This window comes from Garra rufa, chromosome 3, assembly GCF_049309525.1.
Source record: "Garra rufa chromosome 3, GarRuf1.0, whole genome shotgun sequence".
Lineage (NCBI taxonomy): Eukaryota > Metazoa > Chordata > Actinopteri > Cypriniformes > Cyprinidae > Garra > Garra rufa.
This window is the reverse complement of record NC_133363.1, coordinates 23,917,768-23,941,923: the sequence shown is the minus strand read 5'-3', so window position 1 is coordinate 23,941,923 and position 24,156 is coordinate 23,917,768. Positions and strand designations below refer to the sequence as shown.

Below are 24,156 nucleotides of genomic sequence, written 5' to 3'. Positions count from 1 at the left end.
TTCACTGCATTTGTTAGTGTTGTTACAGTGAATCCAGATGTTGTCCAGTGGTGGTTCAGATGGAGCTGTGTTAACATCTGTTAGAGAGTCAAATCTTGACTGATTTCTCAAGATTTAATGAGTCAAATGATTCAGTTATCAGGCTAGCTGATGTCAAACCTACAGACAAAGAAAGAATATTGTTAACTAGATTAAAACGTTTGGCAAGACAAACTTTAAGTTGGCTTGAGAAAGCCGGACCAGAAAGTTTAAACTTTAAAGTATATAAAGTAGTTAGCATGATTAGTAAGTTACTAGCATGTTAGCATTATTAGCAAGTTACTAGCATGTTGCTAGCATGATTAACAAGTTACTAGCATGTTGCTAACATGATTAGCATCTTGCTAACAAGTTTACAGCATGATTAACATATTAATAGTATGTTGTTAGCATGATTCTAGCATGATTCGCATATTACTAGCATGTTGCTAGCATGATTAGCACGTTACTAGCATGTTGCTAGCATGATTAGCAAGTTACTAGCATGTTGTTAGCATGATTAGCAAGTTACTAGCATGTTGCTAGCATGATTAGCATCTTGCTAACATGTTTACAGCATGATTAACATATTAATAGTATGTTGTTAGCATGATTCTAGCATGATTCGCATATTACTAGCATGTTGCTAGCATGATTAGCAAGTTACTAGCATGTTGCTAGCATGATTAGCAAGTTACTAGCATGTTGTTAGCATGATTAGCAAGTTAATAGCATGTTGCTAGCATGATTAGCATCTTGCTAACATGTTTACAGCATGATTAACATATTAATAGTATGTTGTTAGCATGATTCTAGCATGATTCGCATATTACTAGCATGTTGCTAGCATGATTAGCAAGTTACTAGCATGTTGTTAGCATGATTAGCAAGTTAATAGCATGTTGCTAACATGATTAGCATCTTGCTAACATGTTTACAGCATGATTAACATATTAATAGTATGTTGTTAGCATGATTCTAGCATGATTCGCATATTAATAGCATGTTGCGCATATTACTAGCATGTTGCTAGCATGATTAGCAAGTTACTAGCATGTTGCTAGTATGATTAGCATCTTGCTAACATGTTTACAGCATGATTAACATATTGATAGTATGTTGTTAGCGTGATTCTAGCATGATTTGCATATTACTAGCATGTTGCTAGCATGATTAGCAAGTTACTAGCATGTTGCTAGTATGATTAGCAAGTTACTAGCATGTTGCTAATATGATTAGCATCTTGCTAACATGTTTACAGCATGATTAACATATTGATAGTATGTTGTTAGCCTGATTCTAGCATGATTTGCATATTACTAGCATGTTGCTAGCATGATTAGCAAGTTACTAGCATGTTGCTAGTATGATTAGCATCTTGCTAACATGTTTACAACATGATTAACATATTAATAGTATGTTGTTAGCATGATTTGCATATTACTAGCATGTTGCTAGCATGATTAGCAAAGTTACTAACATGTTATCATGATTAACATTTTGACATTCGCATGCTACTAGCATGTTTTAAACATCCTTTGCAAGTTACTAACATGGTTCTAACATGATTAGCATATTACTAGCATGTTGCTAACATGATTAACAAGTTACTAACATGTTTACAGCATGATTATTATGTTACCAGCATGTTTAGCATTTTACTAACATGATTTTATCAATTAATATGTTACTAGCTTGTTGTTAGCATGTTTCTAACATGATTAACATGTTACTAGCATGTTGCTATCATGATTTTATCACAATTAACATGCTACTAGCATGTTTTAACATCATTTGCAAGTTACTAGCATGGTTCTAGCATGATTAGCATATTACTAGCATGTTGTAGCATGATTAGCAAGTTACTAACATGATTTTATTACAATTAACATGTTACTAGCTTGTTGCTAGTATGTTTCTAATGATTAACGTTACTAGCATGTTGCTATCATGATTTTATCACAATTAGCAAGGTTTTAACATCCTTTGCAAGTTACTAGCATGGTTCTAGCATGATTAACATGTTACTAGCATGTTGCTAGCATACTTTTAACATCCTTTGCAAGTTACTAACATGGTTCTAACATGATTAACATATTACTAGCATGTTGCTAGCATGATTTTATCACAATTAGCATGTTACTAACATGTTGTTAGTATGTTTAACATGTTGACATGATTAGTCAGTTACTGGCATGCTGCTAGCATGATTCTAGTGTGATTAACAAGTTATTAACATGTTACTAGCATGTTTCTAACACGAGTAGCATGTTAGGATTATTCTAACATTATTCTAGCATGTTGCTAGCATGATTCTAACATGATTAGCATGTTGCTAACATGTTAGCATGATTCTACAGTGTTTAGCAAGTTATTAGCATGGTACTAGAATGTTTCTAGCGTGAGTAGCATGTTACTAAAATGTTAACATGACTAAGTTACTAGAATGTTGTTAACATGATTCTAGCATGATTAGCATGTTACTAAAAAGTTTCTAGCATGATTAGCAAGTTAGTTTGATTGGATTATAAATCTAGTTGATAGAAGGGCAGTTTGATTGAGTCTCAAGGGATTCTGGGAGTTTTGTCAGTTGGAGTTTGAATAGTGTTGATCATCTGAACATTCCCTCAATGTAAGTCTATGGGATTTTTCCCAGTTTTAATCGTCATTTTGAGGAAAACCGTAAGTCGGATCAGTTAGAAAAGATACAGCAGCTGGAGTCAGATCAGTCTGAAGATCTGGCCTGAGTTTGGAGATAGCTGTCTCAAGCAACTTAAGAAGTTTAAACAGCATTTCAGTAAGTTGGCTTTCTCAAGCTAACTTAATTAATAAGCTATTTTTTTTCACCTTTATGTATATATATATATATATATATATATAGATATATGATACCCAAAAGCTGTGACAAATAGCATACTTCTTTTTGAATATATATATTAGTTTCATACTGTTAAATAGTATATACTATACCTACTACGCAGTATGCTAGATTTCAATTCCAAACACAAAGTATGCTTGAGTGTGAAGTTGATTGTGTGTTTACCTGCATCAGTCTTCAGACTCAGTTCCAGTGTGATTGTCTACAGTTACAGGCTCCACCAGCCGCTCATAGGACACCACCATCATTATCTGTCAATCATTCGTAAGGAGTTAAAGATTACCCAGAGATGTCTCACAGTTTTTTTTTTGTACTCTTATATACTGTATTCACCAGCTGCTGTAGACAGCCACACATGTGCATCTGGACTCACAGTGAGCAGGACGAGGAGACCCATCATCAGCCCAAGCATCACGTAGAGGTTAGAGGTCAGACCACCCGCCCAGAGAGGGCCGAGAATAGTGGCCAGTCCTCCGACAGAGCGCCGAATCCCCTGACTGAACCCTGAACGCAAACACAGGCTTAGGCTTCAGCAAACCAGAAAAACTAGAAAAGTTTGTCACTTTGTTTGTATGGTGCTTGACAAAGCCTTGTCTAAATAGTGAACAAGCCAGAGTTAGTTTTGCACAAAAGTGTGGGAACTATGGACGTTTGTTTCCACCATAGAATAAAAAAATATGAAAAACAGTGGCTATGAGTTTATATCCCACAAGTCAGAATTGTGAATACAACTCAGAATTACAAAAAAAAGCCAGACATAAACCTCCAATTGCAAGTCAGAATTGCCATTCAGAACTGCGAGATAAAACCTCACACTTGCAAGGAAACGTCAGAATTGCGAGATACAGCGAGGGAAGAATTATTTGATCATCTGTTGATTTTGTACGTTTGCTCACTGACAAAGAAATGATCCGTCTATAATTTTAATGGTAGGTTTATTTGAACAGTGAGAGACTAACAACAACAACAAAATCCGGAAAAATGCATTTCAAAAAAAGTTATCAATTGATTTGCATTTTATTGAGTGAAATAAGTATTTAATTGCACAGACCTGTGCAAGATTAGGGAGTAAGAGGAGCAGGTCCTGCTGGTTGCGCCCTGTCGCCCACCCAGACCTGGTTCTCCAACCCATGCTCCTCGTGACAGGCAGGCCTACGCTCTGAGTTGGGGTCTCTCGCCGAGAGGACCCGCACAGATGCTCGGTCGGGGTGGTGCTCTCCTTCCAGCAAGAATAGTTGGAGCGGAGGCTGTCCCCCTCCACTTTTAAGGTGTATGCCGCAGCAATTGCGGCATATAACGATGCAGTTGGAGGGTCATCCCTAGAGAAGCATCACCTGGTCATCAGGTTCCTAAGATGTGTGAAGAGGATTGCCTCCCAGACCGCACCTCGTTCCCTCGTGGGATCTCTCTGTTATCCTCCAGGGCCTCTGGAGGGCTCCTTTCAAGCCACTCAAGCCGTTCAATTGAGGTGAAAATATCTGTCATTTAAGATGTCGCTCCTGACTGCGCTGGCCTGTATCAAGAGGGTTAGGGACCTGCACGCATTCTCAGTCAACAAAAGTGTCCCTGAAGTCCAGACTGGCTGACTCTCACGTGACCTTGAAACCCAGACCGGTTACATGCCCAAGGTTCCCACCACGCCCTTCGGGACCAGGTGGTAAACTTGCAAGCTCTGCCCCAAAGGAGGCAGACCCAGCCTTGGAACGGCTGTGTCCCGTTTGCGCCACACAAGGTTACGTGGACCACACCCGGAGCTCCAGATGCTCCGAGCAGCGCTTTAGCCTCGTTCAGACTGTCAGCCCAAATCCGATTTTGTCCCTATCTGGATGGAATCGGATTTGAATAACTGACTGTCCACACAGTCATATCGCAATTGTTCAAATCCGATTTGTGTGTCCATAAGCGTTCTTTTGTTTTACGGAATGTGCGTTGGTTTCTATGGCAATGCCGTTGCGTTATTATGCCAACGCTAAAAACAACAATGACAGCAATACAGTTTGCAATATAGTTGCGTTCTTGCGATATGACAACGTTGCCGTCGCGCTGGATTATATCTCGTCATCTGAAGCAGCGGCAGAAATACAGGAAGCTGGAATGTGCGACTTTATTCTGTGCTGCCATCTCTGCTGGTTTCAAAACTCAAAGAGGTGCGTATACTAGCCGTATATTGTCTTTTCCCGCTTGATTTGCAGTTCGCAACAACACAAGCTTGTTTCTGGAAAGACATTTGTTATGTTTTCCACAAAAACATCTGATGGTTTTTACGTTTTACGTGGCTTGAAAACGTGAAAAAGCAGAAATCCAAAATCCAAACCACATACGAATGTAGCTCAAAACGGATTTGACCAAATCGGATTTCATGTAGTTCGTTGCTGTTCAGACTACCTAAATATGATCGGATTTCAATCGGATTTGCATACAAATCGGATTTGGGCTGACAGTCTGAACGAGGCTTTTGTTTGCTTGGGGGACAGCAGAGGGGAATGCTGTCTCCAAACAGAGGTTGGCCAATTGGGTAAGCAGTTGCCACCACCTTGGCCTACGATAGCCAACGTGAGCCATGCCCCTAGGAGTTCGAGCTCATTCCACTCGGAGTGTTGCCTCCTCCTATGTGCCTCTGTAGTGGATGTATGTAGAGCTGTGGGCTGTTTGACACCTATTACCTTCGCAAGGATCTCTCAAGGTTCCTCCTGTGTGTTAGGGTAACATCATGTAACTTGCGGGAAGACGGCTCAGTGTCAGCTTGCTGCACCATTCCTTACAAATCCGTGCACCGTTTCCCCAGTTGTTCCACCAGGGGAACTCTGGGTCCTGCAGCCTGGACTAGGACTAGGACTAGGACGGAGTAGTCCGTGACTGTGCTCTGGAAGGGGGTTTCCTTCACCCCCCTCCAGTTGTGGCATCCTCTCGGTATTTCCACATTAGCTTCCGTGTTCCCCTGATATATATCTAACCAGATATATATTTATTTCTCTCCTTATTTCCATGTGACTTCAATTCTTCATCATGCTCCACCTCCCCAATGGTTGCTTCAGGAAACTGGCAGCCCTGGTGGGCCATCAGCGTTCTACAGGGTGTTAGGATGGTTACACGTTGAGCCCCCTTGTTCTGACACGCTAGCCTGTCAGCATTGGGTCTCGGCTGCGCAACGCAGTTCAGGATTGTGGCGTTTTCCAGAGGATCCCCAAAACTACGTCACTCGACGTAACGTCAGAGTGAATGACTGATAAGGAACGTCTCTGTTACAAAGGTAACCCTCATTCCCTGAAGGAGGAAATGGAGATGTTACGACATCCCCATACAATCCCCATAACTACGGCACTCTGGGAATGAGGGTTACCTTCGTAACTGAGATGTTTCTTCTATTTGCGAATAATCGCACCAACTGTTGTCACCTTCTCACCAAGCTGCTTGGCGATGGTCTTGTAGCCCATTCCAGTCTTGTGTAGGTCTACAATCTTGTCCTTGACATCCTTGGACAGCTCTTTGGTATTGGCCATGGTGGAGAGTTTGGAGTCTGACTGACTGTTTCTGTGGACAGTTGTCTTTTATACAGGTAACAAAATGAGATTAGGAACACTCTCTTTAAAAGAATGCTCCTAATCTCAGTTTGTTACCTGTATAAAAGACAGCTGGGAGGCAGAAATCTTGCTGATTGATAGGGGATCAAATACTTAATTCACTTATTAAAATGCATATCAATTGATAACTTTTTTGAAATGTGTTTTTCTGGATTCGTTTGTTGTTTTTCCTGTCTCTCATTGTTCAAATAAACCTACCATTAAAGTTATAGACTGATAATTTCTTTGTCAGTGGGCAAACGTACAAAATCATGAGGGGGTCAGATAATTTTCGTGAAAAAAAAAGTCATAATTACGAAAAAAAAAAAAGGTCAGAATTGTGTGATATAAACTCCCAATTGCAAACAAAAAAAGTGTGAGACAAACTCACACTTGCAGGGAAAAGTCAGGATTTCGAGATATAAATTTGCAATTGTGAGGAAAAAAAATTGCAAGATATACCCCCGGTTTCACAGACAAGGCTTAAGCCTAGTCCTCAACTAAAATGTAAATCTGAGCTTCTTCAACTGAAAGAAACTTGCACTTACTGATCTTAAAATATATCAGTGCCTTTGTTTTGTCTTTAGATGCACAGCAGTAATCCTAATTAAACTATGGCCTAAGTCTTAGTCTAAGCCCTGTCTGTGAAACCAGGCCATAAACTCACAATTGTGAGGAAAAAAGTCAAAATTGCAAGAAACTGTCATAATTGTGCCATATAAACTTGCAATTGCGGAAAAGAAGTCAGAATTGCGAGAGAAAAAAATCAGAATTGCAAGAAACAGAATTGCGAGATATAAACTCACAATTGCAAGAAAAAAGTCTCAAATGTAAGACAAAGTTTAAAATTGCAAGAAAATAGAATTGTCAGAACTAAACTTGCAATTGCGGAAAAGAAGTCAGAATTGCAAGATATATCCCCGGTTTCACAGACAAGGCTTAAGCTTAGTCCTAGACGAAAATGTAAATCTGAGCTGTTTCAACTGAAAGAAACTTGCACTGACTGATCTTAAAATATATCAGTGCCTTTGTTTTGTCTCAAGATGCACACCTGTAATTCTTTTTTTTTTTTTTTCTAAGCACATTTATAAAAATTACTTTAATGTCCTAATTGAACTATGGCCTAATCCTGGCTTGGTCTAAGCCCTGTCTATACACTCACAATTGTGACAAAAAAGTCTGAAATGTAAGAACAAGTTTAAAATTGCAATTGTGGAAAAGAAGTCAGAATTGCAAGAAAAAAGACAGAATTGCGAGTGTGACTTGTTTCTAGGCACTTACTAAGCAGCTACTATCTTCTTTCGGACTAACCTTGTGTCTTCTCCGAAGTAATTTTGGAGAAGAGAGACACCTGGGCGACTGCCACAAAAGGAAGGCCCAGGACCTGAAGGAAAACTCCAATGATGAACTCCGCCAGCTGCCACGCAAATCCACCTAAACCACAGAAACATTTGTGAGCCGTGTGGGATTTTACAGCTTGTAAGCACTACATCCACCGTTGTGTGTGTTCTTCTTACCCTGAGGATTGGCCAGGAAGATCAGGCACCAGACGCAGGAGATATTGCAGAGGACGAGGCCGACGGCCAGCACCACTCTCTCCGCCACACGCTTGCTCAACCAGCGCACAAACAGGAAGCCAGCGATCACCTCCACGCCACACACGCAGTACATGATGCTGTTCTCCAACTCTCCAAAGTTAAAGAACTTCTGCGTCAGAGGAGTCACCATGGTCTAGAGGAACAACGTTAGCAGACAAAAGATTACATGCAAGAAAAAACTTAAAAAACTTAAGGCTTTATTTTTAAGATGATGCATGGTAAGCTTTAAATTTGAATGTAATATAGAGGAATATAGTAACAGAAGCTTGTATTGCAATATTTATTAGATATTCTGACAAATTTTGATACTAATACCATGTTTGACATTTTCTGCATAATTACGTATATTAAAAAATATATCTTGTGTTGGATCAGTTGAGTAGGCTCAAGTGCACAGCTCACACACCCAATTAAATGATTTTATAATATTGTTTATCCTGCCTAAAAAGGCCATAAACATGAGAGATAACAAATAATTTTAATACACATATCATAAAAACTAATCATGTGATCGAGTGATTGGGGAAAAGTAATCGCGTGATTTTTTTTATGTCAAGGTTTTGGCTGCAAGTCACTGATGCAATCCCGTCATTCCAATGTTCCAATTCAACATTTTGTGAAGTGTACGGCAAATTCAATTCAAATCAAATCCAAACCAATTCCAACTTCAATTCAAATTCCAGTTCAGTTTTTTTTATGGAATGTGTGACAAATTCAAATTCAAATCAATTCCAATTCCAGTTCAGCATTCTGTGAAATGTGGCAATATCAAATCAAACCAATTCCAATTTCGATTCAAATTCAAAAACATTCCAATTCCAATTCAGCCTTTTATAGAATGTGTGGCCAATTTAAATTTGAATCCAAATCAATTAAAATTCCAATTCAGCATTCTTTAACCAATTCCAAATTCAAAAACATTTAAACTCAAATCCAAACCAATTCCAATTCAACATTATGTGAATGTGGTAATTTCAAATCAAATCAAATCCAATTCCAACGTCAAATCAATTCAAATTACAATTCAGTCTTTTAGAATGTGTGGCAAATTTAAATTCAAATCCAAATAAATTCAAACTCTGTGAAGTGTGACAATTTCAGTTCCACTTCAAATTCAAATTCAACATTCTGTAAAGGGTATGGCAAATTCAATTCAAATTCCAAATAAAATCCAACCAATTCAAACTTCAATTCAAATTCAAATCCATTCAAATTCCAATTCAGTTTTTTAATGGAATGTGTGACAAATTTAAATTCAAATAAATTAAAATTTCAATTCAGCATTCTGTGCAGTGCAGCAATATCAAATCAAAACAATTCCAATTTTAATCCAAATTAAAAACATTCAAATTCTAAATCAGCCTTTTATGGAATGTGTGGCAAATTTAAATTCAAATCCAAATCAATTCAAATTTGAATTCAATATACTGTGAAGTGTGACAATTTCAAATCAAATCTAATTCCAGTTCTACTTCAAATTCCAATTCAACATTCTGTGAAGTGTATGGCAAATTTAATTCAAATTCCAAATAAAATCCAACCAATTCCAACTTCAATTCAAATCCATTCAAATTCCAAATCAGTCTTTTATGGAATGTGTGGCAAATTTAAATTCAAATCCAAATTAATTCAAATTCGAATTCTGTGAAGTGTGACCATTTCAAATCAATTCCAATTTAACATCGTGAAGTGTACGGCAAATTCAATTCAAATTCCAAAATCCAGTCTTTTTTGGAATGTGTGGCAAATTAAAATACAAATTCAATTCCAATCCATTCCAATTCCAATTCAACATTCTGTGAAGTGTGGTAAGTTCAAATCAAAATCAAATCAAATCCAATTCCAACGTCAAATCAATTCAAATTCCAATTCCGTCTTTTATAGAAAGTGTGGCAAATTTAAATTCAAATCCAAATCAATTCCAATTCAAATTCTGTGAAGTATGATCATTTTAAATCAAATCTAAGTTCCACTTCAAATTCAAATTCTTTCAACCTACAATTCAACATTCTGTGAAGTGTATGGCAAATTAAATTCAAATTCCGATTCAGTCTTTTATGGAATGTGTGGTAAATTTAAATTCAAATCCAAATCAATTCAAATTCCAATTCAGCATTCTGTGAAGTCCAGTGATATCAAACCAATTTCAATCCAAATTAGAAAAAAACATTAAAGTTCCAATTCAGCCTTTAATGTAATGTGTGGCAAATTTAAATTAAAATCCAAATCAATTCCAATTCAACATTCTGTGAAGTGTGGTAATTTCAAATCAAATCAAATCCAATTCCAACGTCAAATCAATTCAAACTGCAATTCTTTCTGCAATTTAGAAAGTGTGGCAAATTTAAATTTAAATTAAAATCCAAATCAATTCCAATTCAAATTCTGTGAAGTGTGACCATTTCAAATCCAATTCCAGTTCCACTTCAAATTCAAATTCTTTCAAATTCCAATTCAACATTCTGTGAAGTGTGGTAATTTCAAATCAAATCAAATCCAATTCCAACGTCAAATCAATTCAAACTGCAATTCTTTCTGCAATTTAGAAAGTGTGGCAAATTTAAATTTAAATTCAAATCCAAATCAATTCCAATTCAAATTCTGTGAAGTGTGACCATTTCAAATCCAATTCCAGTTCCACTTCAAATTCAAATTCTTTCAAATTCCAATTCAACATTCTGTGAAGTGTATGGTAAAATGTATTCAAATTCCAAACAAAATCAGACCAATTCCAACTTCAATTCAAATCCATTCAAATTATAATTTAACATTCTGTGAAGTTTGTTGAAATTGCAAATCAAATCCAATTCCAGTTCCAGTTCCAATTCATTCAAATTAAAATTTTACATTTTGTGGAGTGTCTGGCAAATTCAAATTCAAATTCCAAATTCATATCATAATCAAATTCAAATTCATTATTCTAGAGAAAAATTCAATTCAAATTCATTTTATTCCACATTTGGTGGCAAGTGTGGCCAATTCACTTTGAATCCCAACACAGGAAATGAAAGTGTCACTTATTAAATTAAATGATCAAACCTGCTACTATAGGAGTGTGTGCGTGTGTGTTCACCTCCAGAGCAGTCTGATTAAACAGTGTGATAAACTGAGCTGTCAACAGCACAACCACCTCCTCTCTGAGGAACTCTGAAAGCAGAAACAATGAAACACAGTTGGATTTTAAACAAAACTCTTTCCTACATAGAGTCATAAATTTAGAGTACAATAACTAGGTTTCTAGATTTGATTTATATCAAGTGAGATGTGATGTTCTCCACAACCAAACACCTTACAAGCCAAGATCATTAAGTTCTCCTTTAAGTAAAGCAGCTTTCAACATCTGAGAACAAATTCTACGGTAATCCTATTAGCATACTAAGAAGTTGCATTGTTTACTTATAGTACTGAATTAAAATAGATAGCATTTTAATAGGATAAACATGTATTTATACCTCAGTTGACTAACAATGCTTCCTTAAAAAACAGACCTTTTCTTTTAATTCCAATTATTCTGATTTTGAAAATACATAATTGTGGTTCTCACCTCTGCTGGCACTGAAGATCTTGAAGGGACTGGAGTTGATTTCCTCAGGTGGAGGTGAAGGTGGAGGGGAAACATCAGTCACATCACCATTTGCAACTGAAGAGGTTCTGGACTGGACGCTGGTTACCGTCCCGTATGAGCCAGTGAGCTCACTGGGTCCAACCAAAGGTTTGCCCTCATCGCTCTCCTCTTCTTCCTCCTGCTCCACCTCTTCCCGCTCCACTGCGTTCCTCTGACGCGTTTGGTCTTCAGGAGTGAAGTCCCAGTACATGAAGAGGACTACAAACTGAAGGAGGAACCACAGCAGGCACATGAAGAGCTGAAAAAAAAAAAAAAAAAAAAACATACATTTATTTGTGTTTGCAATATCCAGATTCTTCAAACTCCGACTGGAAATCTTCAGGATCTTACCCCCGGGGAAGTGAATTTGTTCACCGTGAAAGGTCCGATCTGGAAGTTACAGAGTCGGAGAAAGATATTGAATCCGGGACCTAGAAGACGATACAAAAAAAAAAAAAAAAACACTACATTAAACATTAAATGCATACTAAATATTCTGAGAATCAAAAAATACTACTGTTTAAACGTTTGGTGGTCAGTGAGATTTATTTATTTGTTTAAAGAAATTAATACTTTAATTCAGCTAGGATTCTGAATAAATGCTAGACTAGATAAAAAAGATTGTCAAGACAAACTTGGCTTGCTAAAGCTGGACCAAAAAGTTTGAAAAAGTTTAAAAAGATTTCCAAGTTTTTGAGGGTTTTCAGTCTGAAATAGTTTGAAGTTTAAAGGAGAAGTCCGGTGTGATATTGACCTAAAGTGTGTTGAATCATGATACCGAGTGTGAACTTACCTTTCATAGCTCATCTCGGCTTGTCCCCTGCAGTCCGAAATCTGGCGCTAGTTAGCCGATGCTAACAACAGGTTGTCGTTGAGGGTGCCTCGGGCATCGGACTAGCCATGTAAATAAATCACCGTTTCACACCATTTACGAGGCACACAGTAGCTCCACACTTCATTGGTAGACTTCCAAGGGCCCTGACATTTAAAACGAGACATTGAGAACTTTGAAAAAGCACCGGTAGTTTATTTACAACAAGATTTATACACACAGTACCTTGAGGAAATTTACCGTTCGCCGCCATCTTGAATTTAGTCAACCTGATAAGTCACGTGACTCGCATTACTTTTGGACTGGAGTTAGTGCAGACAGTTGGCAATTGCAAGGATGTCGGATGATGAAGCTACTGAGTTTTATGAAGTAGTAGTTTAGTTTCCTTCCTGCTCAACACTCGACTTATCGGGACTAAATTCAAGATGGCGGCGAACGGTAAATTTCCTCAAGGTACTGTGTGTATAAATCTTCTTGTAAATAAACTACCGGTGCTTTTTCTGAGTTCTCAATGTCTCGTTTTAAATGTCAGGGCCCTTGGAAGTCTACCAATGAAGTGTGGAGCTACTGTGTGCCTCGTAAATGGTGTAAAACAGTGATTTATTTACATGGCTAGTCCGATGCCCGAGGCACCCTCAACGACAACCTGTTGTTAGCATCGGCTAACTAGCGCCAGATTTCGGACTGCAGGGGACAAGCCGAGATGAGCTATGAAAGGTAAGTTCACACCAGTGTTGTTTTTGACAACCATCTTAGATTTAGTCTTAGTCTTAGTCTTTTGGACTAAAATGCTTCTTAGTTTTAGTCAAATTTTAGTCACTTCTATATGTGATAGTTTTAGTCCAATTTTAGTCGACGAAAAGTCAAAAAGGTTTTAGTCTAGTTTTAGTCGACGAAAAGTCAAAAAGGTTTTAGTCTAGTTTTAGTCAAAAAAAGGGAAAAAAGTAGTCTTTTAACAAATTAATGTAGGTCAGTAAGTATTTTGCTGTTGGGTAGTGTCACTTAAGTTCTGAAAATAACAGATCTATAGTTAAATACAATGTGAGCTTCCGGATCGACTATTTTCACCAATAATTACAATAATGAAGGAATGTTTTAGAACATAAAAGACAAAAAAGGATGGAATGCTAAAGCGGCTTGCCATACTAGTATAGCAAAGAGTATTTAATGCTAAAACGGCTTGCCATAGCGGCAGATACTTTTTAAGTTTTAATTGGCATGCACAATAAGCGGAAATGTCATGCATTTTAAACGTCTGACGGACCACCCACTAACATTTTCGTCTATTCTCGTCTCATCAACGAAAACTCACACACGTCTCGTCATGTTTTAGTCTTCAACGAGCCATTTTTATCTCGTCATCGTCTCGTTATCGTCATGAAAAAAAAGTGGCGTCAACGAAATGATTTCGTCATCGTCATCGTTGACGAAAACAACACTGGTTCACACTCGGTATCATGATTCAACACACTTTAGGTCAAAATCACACCGGACTTCTCCTTTAAACTAGATAGCATGTTTCTAGCATGACTAGCATGTTGCTAACATGGTACCAACATGCTAATCGTGAGAAACATGTTTCTAACATGATTACCAAGTTGCTAACATGATTCTAACCTGATTACCAATTTGCTAGCACGTTTTTAACATGATTAGCAAATTACTAGCATGTTGTTAGCATGATTATCAAGTTGTTAACATGTTTCTAACATGATTAGGAAGTTGCTAGCATGATTACCATGTTGCTAGCATGATTAACATGTCACTAGCATGACGTGGAAGTTACTAGAATGTTTTTACCATGATTAGCATGTTGCTGGAATGTTTCTGACATGATTAACATGTTATTAGCATGATTATCAAGTTGATAACATGATTCTAGCATTATTAGCAAGTTGCTAGCACGTTTTAGCACGATTAGCATGATTCTAGTATGATTAGTAAGTTGCTAACATGTTTCTAGCATGATTACCAAGTTGCTAACATGATTCTAACCTGATTACCAATTTGCTAGCACGTTTTTAACATGATTAGCAAATTACTAGCATGTTGTTAGCATGATTATAAAGTTGTTAACATGTTTCTAACATGATTAGGAAGTTGCTAGCATGATTACCATGTTGCTAGCATGATTAACATGTCACTAACATGACGTGGAAGTTACTAGAATGTTTTCAGCATGATTAGCATGTTGCTAGCATGATTTTAGCATGATTAGCAAGTTGCTAGCATGATTCTAACATGATTCTAACATGATTACCAAGTTGCTAGCTTGATTTTAGCATTATTAGCAAGTTGCTAGCATGATTCTAACATGATTACCAAGTTGCTAGCACATTTTTAGCACAATTTGCATGATTCTAGTATGATTAGTAAGTTGCTAGCATGATTCTAACATGATTACCAAGTTGCTAGCACGTTTTTAGCATGATTAACATGATTCTAGTACGATTAGTAAGTTACTAACATGATTCTAGCATGATTCTAACATGATTACCAAGTTGCTAGCATGCTTAACATGTTGCTAGCATGACGTGGAAGTTACTAGAATGTTATTAGCATGATTATCAAGTTGATAACACGATTCTAGCATTATTAGCAAGTTGCTAGCACGTTTTAGCATGATTAGCATGATTCTAGTATGATTAGTAAGTTGTTAACATGATTCTAGCATGATTACCAAGTTGCTAACATGATTCTAACCTGATTACCAATTTGCTAGCACGTTTTTAACATGATTAGCAAATTACTAGCATGTTGTTAGCATGATCATCAAGTTGTTAACATGTTTCTAACATGATTAGGAAGTTGCTAGCATGATTGCCATGTTGCTAGCATGATTAACATGTCACTAGCATGACGTGGAAGTTACTAGCACGATTCTAGCATGATTAGCATATTGTTAGCATGATTTAGATTTATTTTATTTATTGAGAGTATAATCTATTTATTATTAATTAAATATTTACTAAACATTTACTGCTACCCCCAAAAAACAGTCAATGGCTGCTTACTTTTATTTATTTTATTTTTTTAATTCATAACCTTACATGCCATTTGTTTGTTCTTTTATTTGATCATTTTATCACTAAAACAGTTATTTTCTTGCTTTTTTAACAAAGTAACATAATTATAATTATTACATATACAATCATTTAATTTGTATAACTAATTTATAATATTGTTATATTAACATTATAATAAATACTAATATTTAACTTTTTAAGTACGTTGGGTAGAAAACTGGCTAAATAAACAAGTATTGACTACTGAAATGTTTATCGCACAATCCTAATGTCCATCTACTCATTTATGTTCACTGACCAATGAGAAGCCCAGCTTGTCTGCAGGCCATAACCGCAGCAAAAACAGTCGAGCGATCCTCGGGGGCTGTGTTTCGAGTCAAGAAGCCGAAGATAGATGATCCAGCTCCAGTGCCAATACCTACAGCATTAAACACTGGTTACATCACTCAAGCATTAAAACAGACATAACATACACAGACATCATTAGAACGAAACTTCACCTGCAACTAGACGACTGCAGAGCAATAACCATTTGGAGTATCCCATGAAATACATGAAATTACCTAAAACAGACACAAAGAGATGTTACCCACAGAACACCAGCACTGCAAACGTCTTCATTTAAAAAGAATAATTTGTTCAAAAATAAACATTTTGAAAGTTTACTCATCCTCAGGCCATCCAGGATGTAGATGAGTTTGTTTCTACATCAGAATGGGAGAAATGTAGCATTACATCACTTGCTTACCAATGAAAGTGAATGGGTGCCGTCAGAATGGGAGTGCAAACATGTAGCTTTTGGTTACGTAATACATTAACTGATGGATCAGAGTGGTGTGGGTTACTTGTGGATTATTGTGATGTTTTTATCAGCTTCTTGGACTCTCATTCTGACGGCACCCATTCACTGCAGAGGACCCATTGGTGAGAAAGTGATGCAGTTCTACTTTTCTCCAAATCTGATGAAGAAACAAACTCATCTACATCCTGGATGGCCTGAGGATGAGCACATTTTCAGTACATTTTCATTTTTTTTTTCACTTTAAGGTTCACTCACATCTGCAGTGAATGGGTGGCGTCAGAATTAGAGTCCAAACAGCTCATTAAAACATCAAAATGTTCATTATAAACTGCTTTGGACTGTTTTAGCTTGTAAACAGTGCTTGATCTGTGTATATTTCTCTCCTGATTCAGACCAGATGACCGGAAGCAACAGTTTTAAGTAAAAAACCTCTTAAGATTGGATTTGTTTCTTAAAAACACACAGTTTTTGGCTTCTCAAGATGTTAACTGATGGACTGGAGTGCTGTGGATTATTGTGATGCTTTTATCAGATGTTTGGACTCTCATTCTGACGGCACCCATTCACTTCCATTGGTGAGAAAGTGATGTAATTCTACATTTCTCCAAATCCGATGAAGAAACTAACTCATCTCCATCTTAGATGGCCCGAGGATGAACACATTTTCAACAATTTTTTAATTTTTTCCACTTTTTCAGGTTTATTCACATCTGCAGTGAATGGGTGCCGTCAGAATAAGAGTCCAATCAGCTGATAAAAACATCACAATATTCATTTAAAACAGTTTTGGACTGTTTTAGCTTGTTAACAGGGCTTGATCTGTGCATATTTCTTTCCTGATTCAGACCAGATGACCGGAAGCAACAGTTTTAAGTAAAAAAAAAGTCTTAAAGATGGATTTGTTTCATACAAACACACAGTTTTTGGCTTCTCAAGATGTTAACTGATGGACTGGAGTGGTGTGGATTACTTGTTGATTATTGTGACGTTTTTTTCAGCTGTTTGGACTCTCATTCTGACGGCACCCATTCACTTCCATTGGTGAGTGACTGATGTAATGCTACATTTCTCCAAATCTGATGAAGAAACAAATTCATCTTGGATGGCCTGAGGATGAGTACATTTTCAGCTTTTTTTTTTTTCACTTTAAGGTTTACACACATCTGCAGTGAATGGGTGCCGTCAAAATAAGAGTCATTAATATAACATATAAAAATATGTTAATTATAAACTGCTTTGGACTGTTTTAGCTTGTAAACAGTGCTTGATCTGTGTATATTTCTCTCCTGATTCAGACCAGATGACAGAGAGCAACAGTTTTAAGTAAAAAACCTCTTAAGATTGGATTTGTTTCTTAAAAACACACAGTTTTTGGCTTCTCAAGATGTTAACTGATGGACTGGAGTGCTGTGGATTATTGTGATGTTTTTATCAGATGTTTGGACTCTCATTCTGACGGCACCCATTCACTTCCATTGGTGAAAAAGTGATGTAATTCTACATTTCTCCAAATCTGATGAAGAAACTAACTCATCTCCATCTTAGATGGCCTGAGGATGAACACATTTTCAACAATTTTTACTCCACTTTTTCAGGTTTACTCACATCTGCAGTGAATGGGTGCCGTCAAAATAAGAGTCCAAACAGCTCATTAAAACATCAAAATGTTCATTATAAACTGCTTTGGACTGTTTTAGCTTGTAAACAGTGCTTGATCTGTGTATATTTCTCTCCTGATTCAGACCAGATGACCGGAAGCAACAGTTTTAAGTAAAAAACCTCTTAAGATTGGATTTGTTTCTTAAAAACACACAGTTTTTGGCTTCTCAAGATGTTAACTGATGGACTGGAGTGCTGTGGATTATTGTGATGCTTTTATCAGATGTTTGGACTCTCATTCTGACGGCACCCATTCACTTCCATTGGTGAGAAAGTGATGTAATTCTACATTTCTCCAAATCCGATGAAGAAACTAACTCATCTCCATCTTAGATGGCCCGAGGATGAACACATTTTCAACAATTTTTTAATTTTTTCCACTTTTTCAGGTTTATTCACATCTGCAGTGAATGGGTGCCGTCAGAATAAGAGTCCAATCAGCTGATAAAAACATCACAATATTCATTTAAAACAGTTTTGGACTGTTTTAGCTTGTTAACAGGGCTTGATCTGTGCATATTTCCCTCCTGATTCAGACCAGATGTCTGGACGCAACAGTTTTAAGTATAAAATGTCTTACAGATTGATTTGTTTCATACAAACATGCAGCTTTTGTCTTCTCAAGATGTTAACTGATGGACTGGAGTGGTGTGGATTACTTGTGGATTATTGTGATGTTTTTATCAGCTGTTTGGACTCTCATTCTGACGGCACCCATTCACTTTCATTGGTGAGCACGTGATGTAATGCTGCATTTCTCCAAATTTGATGAAGAAACAAACTCACCTACATCTTGGATGGCCTGAGGATGAGCACATTTTCAGCAAATTTTCATTTTTTTTCACTTTAAGGTTCACTCACATCTGCAGTGAATGGGTGCCGTCAGAATTAGAGTCCAAACTGCTGACAAAATAACCCCTATATTATTTATTAATTTAAAACTGCTTTGGACTGTTTTAGCTTGTAAGCCAGGCTTGATCTGTGTATATTTCTTTCCTGATTCAGACCAGATGACCGGAAGCAACAGTTTTAAGTAAAAAAAAAAGTCTTAAAGATGGATTTGTTTCATACAAACACACAGTTTTTGGCTTCTCAAGATGTTAACTGATGGACTGGAGTGGTGTGGATTACTTGTTGATTATTGTGACGTTTTTTTCAGCTGTTTGGACTCTCATTCTGACGGCACCCATTCACTTCCATTGGTGAGTGACTGATGTAATGCTACATTTCTCCAAATCTGATGAAGAAACAAATTCATCTTGGATGGCCTGAGGATGAGTACATTTTCAGCTTTTTTTTTTTTCACTTTAAGGTTTACACACATCTGCAGTGAATGGGTGCCGTCAAAATAAGAGTCATTAATATAACATATAAAAATATGTTAATTATAAACTGCTTTGGACTGTTTTAGCTTGTAAACAGTGCTTGATCTGTGTATATTTCTCTCCTGATTCAGACCAGATGACAGAGAGCAACAGTTTTAAGTAAAAAACCTCTTAAGATTGGATTTGTTTCTTAAAAACACACAGTTTTTGGCTTCTCAAGATGTTAACTGATGGACTGGAGTGCTGTGGATTATTGTGATGTTTTTATCAGATGTTTGGACTCTCATTCTGACGGCACCCATTCACTTCCATTGGTGAGAAAGTGATGTAATTCTACATTTCTCCAAATCTGATGAAGAAACTAACTCATCTCCATCTTAGATGGCCTGAGGATGAACACATTTTCAACAATTTTTACTCCACTTTTTCAGGTTTACTCACATCTGCAGTGAATGGGTGCCGTCAAAATAAGAGTCCAAACAGCTCATTAAAACATCAAAATGTTCATTATAAACTGCTTTGGACTGTTTTAGCTTGTAAACACTGCTTGATCTGTGCATTTTTCTCTCCTGATTCAGACCAGATGACCGGAAGCAACAGTTTTAAGTAAAAAACCTCCTAAGATTGGATTTGTTTCTTAAAAACACACAGTTTTTGGCTTCTCAAGATGTTAACTGATGGACTGGAGTGTTGTAGATTATTGTGATGTTTTTATCAGATGTTTGGACTCTCATTCTGACGGCACCCATTCACTTCCATTGGTGAGAAAGTGATGTAATTCTACATTTCTCCAAATCCGATGAAGAAACTAACTCATCTCCATCTTAGATGGCCTGAGGATGAACACATTTTCAACAATTTTTTTAATTTTTTCAGGTTTACTCACATCCGCAGTGAATGGGTGCCGTCAGAATAAGAGTCCAATCAGCTGATAAAAACATCACAATAATCATTTAAAACAGTTTTAGCTTGTTAACAGGGCTTGATCTGTGCATATTTCTCTCCTGATTCAGACCAGATGTCTGGACGCAACAGTTTTAAGTAAAAAACGTCTTACAGATCGATTTGTTTCATACAAACATGCAGCTTTTGTCTTCTCAAGATGTTAACTGATGGACTGGAGTGGTGTGGATTACTTGTGGATTACTGTGATGTTTTTATCAGCTGTTTGGACTCTCATTCTGACGGCACCCATTCACTTTCATTGGTGAGCAAGTGATGTAATGCTGCATTTCTCCATATCTGATGAAGAAACTAACTCACCTACATCTTGTATGGTCTGCGGGTGAAAACTTACCAACAATCTCGAAGACATTGGCGAACAGGATGATTTTCTTGGTGGTGAGCGTGCGATCGGACCAGTGGCCAAATAAAGGACCGGCGAGAAGCCCAGTGAAGCTGAACGCTGATAGGCTGAGACCAAGAAAGTACGGTGCTGCATCTAACGTCTGCAGATACCTCCATATTGTGGGCAAAATCACAGCTGAAATGAAAACAGACCTTCATTAAGTTCAAGTACACAATAGTATCTTGCCAACTAGTTAGATTAAGCGAAACTCTGTGACCTACTGTTCAGAAAAAATCTGAAGTATCTCTGAGCACAAAGAGCAATTCTGAAACAGGCATGTCAGAAAATGCCTCGTATGTAAGGCAGGTTTTATTAGAAACAAGTAGCAATTCAATGACTGTTATTAGCATCATCACGTTACACATTTGAATGTGACACAGTCTTGTTATAATGGAGTCAAATAGAAGAGTGATTTAGATCAAGAATTTATATACTTATTTGTAGGGGTTCAAGCGTGTAGTGCCTCTAGAACCACTGCTGTCAATCAAATCGTTTGTAAAATGATCGAAATGACGTAAATAAAACAACTTTTGCGAACTAGTTCTAGGTTTTTCGCTCAATCTGAAAAAAAAAAAAACACTGCAGAACAATTCTATGGACTCTCTAGGTCAATAACTATCAAATAAAAGTTTAAATTTACCTTTTGGGAAGCTATAACGGGGGTTATTTAGAATAGGGGCCTGTTCAAATTTAACCAAAAGCCTATAAAGTCTAAAAGAAAACTCAAAACTTCACAAATCCTGGTGAGCACATGTGATTCCAAACAAGCATGCAAAGTTTTAAAGAGGCTATAACAGTTATGTATGTTACAAAACATAATATTTCTGTGGTAAATCGCCTGTATTTGCCAAAAAAGGCTTGCTACATAATGTCTTTTTGCAAATGTGCTTAAATCTTTACATTTTTTTTGGAACCTGTGATACTTTTTTCAGAATTCTTTGATCAATAAAAGGTTAAAAAGAACAGCATTTATTTAACATTTTCAAAAAGTTTGGGGTCAGTACATTTTTATTTTTCGGAGAAAAATAATACTTTTATTTACCAAAGACGTGTTAAATTAATAAAAAGTGATAGCGTAGATTACCATTGTTAGAAAAGATTTATATTTTGAATAAATGCTGTTCTTTTTAACTCGCTATTCATCAAAGAATCCTGAAAAAAGTCTCACTGGTTCCAAAAAAATGATTCGGCAGTGTTTCCAACATTGATAATTCTAATAATAAATCAGCATATTAGAATTATTTCTGGAAGACTGGAGTAACAGCTGATGAAAATACAGCTTTGCGTCACAGGAATAAATTATATTTTAAAGGATATTTAAAAAAAACAACAACATTATTTTATATTGTAATAACATTTTGCAATATTAGTTTTTTTCTGTATCTTTGATCAAATAAATGCAGCCTTAATGGACATAAGATACTTTACAAAACTGATTAAATTTCCAAATCAAATTCAAATCCAAATGAATTTGAATTCCAATTAAACATTTTGTGGAACGTGACAAATTCAAATTTAGAACAATTCACATTCTAATCCAATTCAAATCCCAGTGTGTGGTAAATTCCAATTCAATTCAAATAAAATCTAAATTACATTTGTATTCAAATCTATTCAAATTCTAACTCAACATTCAGTCAAAGTGTGGGAAATTTAACTTAAATTCCAATTCAAATCAATTCCTTTTAATCTTCCTGACTACCATTTATATTATAATATCAGGTTAAATATTTAATTTAGCATGAGAAATCAATAATAATAAAACACCATGATTTATTTATTTACATTTCATTACCACTGTGATATTTTGATGTGTACCGTGGTTAGTAATAATAAATAGTACAATGGTAATACCATCTGACATTATCAATATACACGATATTGCCAAAAGTATTGGAACACCCCTTCTAATAAACAGGTTTGGCTACTTAAGTAACTTCAATGAGTGCAAATGTTAATGTTTAAGCGTATAATGATATTTTAGGGAATTGTGTGCAATTTTACAGCGACAGTTTGGACACAGATTAGGACTCGGTTTTACCAGATCAGTCAAGTTCTTCCACACTGACTGAATCAATCATTTCTTTTTGAACCTTGCTTTATACACGGAGTCCAAACTGTTGCTATAAAATTAGTAGCACACAATCCCCTAGAATATCTTTATATGCTTAAACATTAACATTTGTACTCATGGAAATGACTAAAGTAGTCAAACCTGTTCATTAGAAAACGCTTAACGTGAAAAACGCTTAACGTACGTAAAAAACGACCAGGAAACCCCAAATTTCTGTCAAACCTTACTTGGAACAAACACTAACTACTATCAAAAGAACGAGCCCTTATTCCACAGAGAAAGTGAATGATATCACGTTAAGCGTTTTCTCCCCCATAGAAGCCCATTAGAAGGAAACAGCTTAACGTGGTTTAACTTACCTTAACAACGACTGGGGAAAAACAAACTTCTGTCAAATATTACTTATAATAAATACTTGCTGCTGTCAAAAGAATGAGATCTCATTCAGCACATAAAGTGAATAATATCACGTTAAGCGTGTTCTCCCTATAGAACTCCATTAAGGAAAAAGCCTAACATGTTTTTTTTTATAATGGACTTCTATGGGGGGCGATCACTTTATATGCTGACTAAGAGCTCGTTATTTATTATAAGTAAAGTTTAACAGAAGTTTGCTCTTCCCTGGTCTCTGTTGAGGTAAGTTAAACCACTTTAAGCTGTTTCCTTCTAATGGGCTTCTATGGGGGAGAAAACGCTTAACGTGATATTATTAACTTTCTCTGTGGAATAAGGGCTCGTTCTTTTGATAGTAGTTAGTGTTTGTTCCAAGTAAGGTTTGACAGAAATTGGGGGTTTTCTGGTCGTTTTTAACGTACGTTAAGCGTTTTAGAACGTCCCAGATTTTTTTGTAACTCTCGGTTTTTCAAATCGTTGTATTTTTGGCCAAATATTGTCCTATTCTAACAGTAGAAAGTTACTTATTCCGCTTTCAGATGATGTATAAATCTCAATTTATACATGGTTTTGTTGTCCAGGGTCACATATATTATATTACACTCTGAGTAATCTACTACTGTACATAAATGCACCGGATTTCAATACCATACTTAACTCACCATACTCAATCCCGCTTAGTAAGAAGATCAGTCCTATAGTGAAGAATGTCAGCCTCCTTTTGCGTCTATAGTCCATTGTAGCCTCTGTATAACATTTATAACTTTTCACAGCGATTTTGCTCCATTTTATCCCGTAATGATCAGGACACTGCGACTAATTACTACAGCGCTCTCAACAGCTCTGCATACTGCATACTACACAAGCTTACTTTCAAGACTAAATCGCCGAATTATTCAAAACACAGGTCTGAACCAGCCGGAACCAGCGGCGTTTTAATGTAATTTGGTCTGTTCTTCTTAACAGTCAGCAATAGACCGCATGTCAGTCCTGTTTTAAAACAATACGAGCATTATTTGAACGCAACGCAGTGATTTGG

The 24,156-nt window shown here is 36.6% G+C and overlaps 1 protein-coding gene across 1 annotated transcript; it reads right to left on the bottom strand.

Annotated features, from left to right (window-relative positions):
• Nucleotides 1–6: 6 nt before the first annotated feature.
• mfsd8l1 (major facilitator superfamily domain containing 8-like 1) lies at nucleotides 7–24,156 on the bottom strand. The gene is made up of 12 exons (XM_073837520.1): nucleotides 23,780–24,156; nucleotides 20,600–20,785; nucleotides 16,017–16,079; nucleotides 15,815–15,934; nucleotides 12,010–12,089; nucleotides 11,599–11,917; nucleotides 11,128–11,201; nucleotides 7,974–8,187; nucleotides 7,768–7,890; nucleotides 3,270–3,400; nucleotides 3,062–3,147; nucleotides 7–159 (listed from the first exon to the last, which is right to left on the bottom strand). Exons 1-11 carry the CDS (start codon nucleotides 23,853–23,855, stop codon nucleotides 3,067–3,069), a joined length of 1,467 nt encoding a protein of 488 aa, XP_073693621.1. The 5' UTR covers nucleotides 23,856–24,156; the 3' UTR covers nucleotides 7–159; nucleotides 3,062–3,066.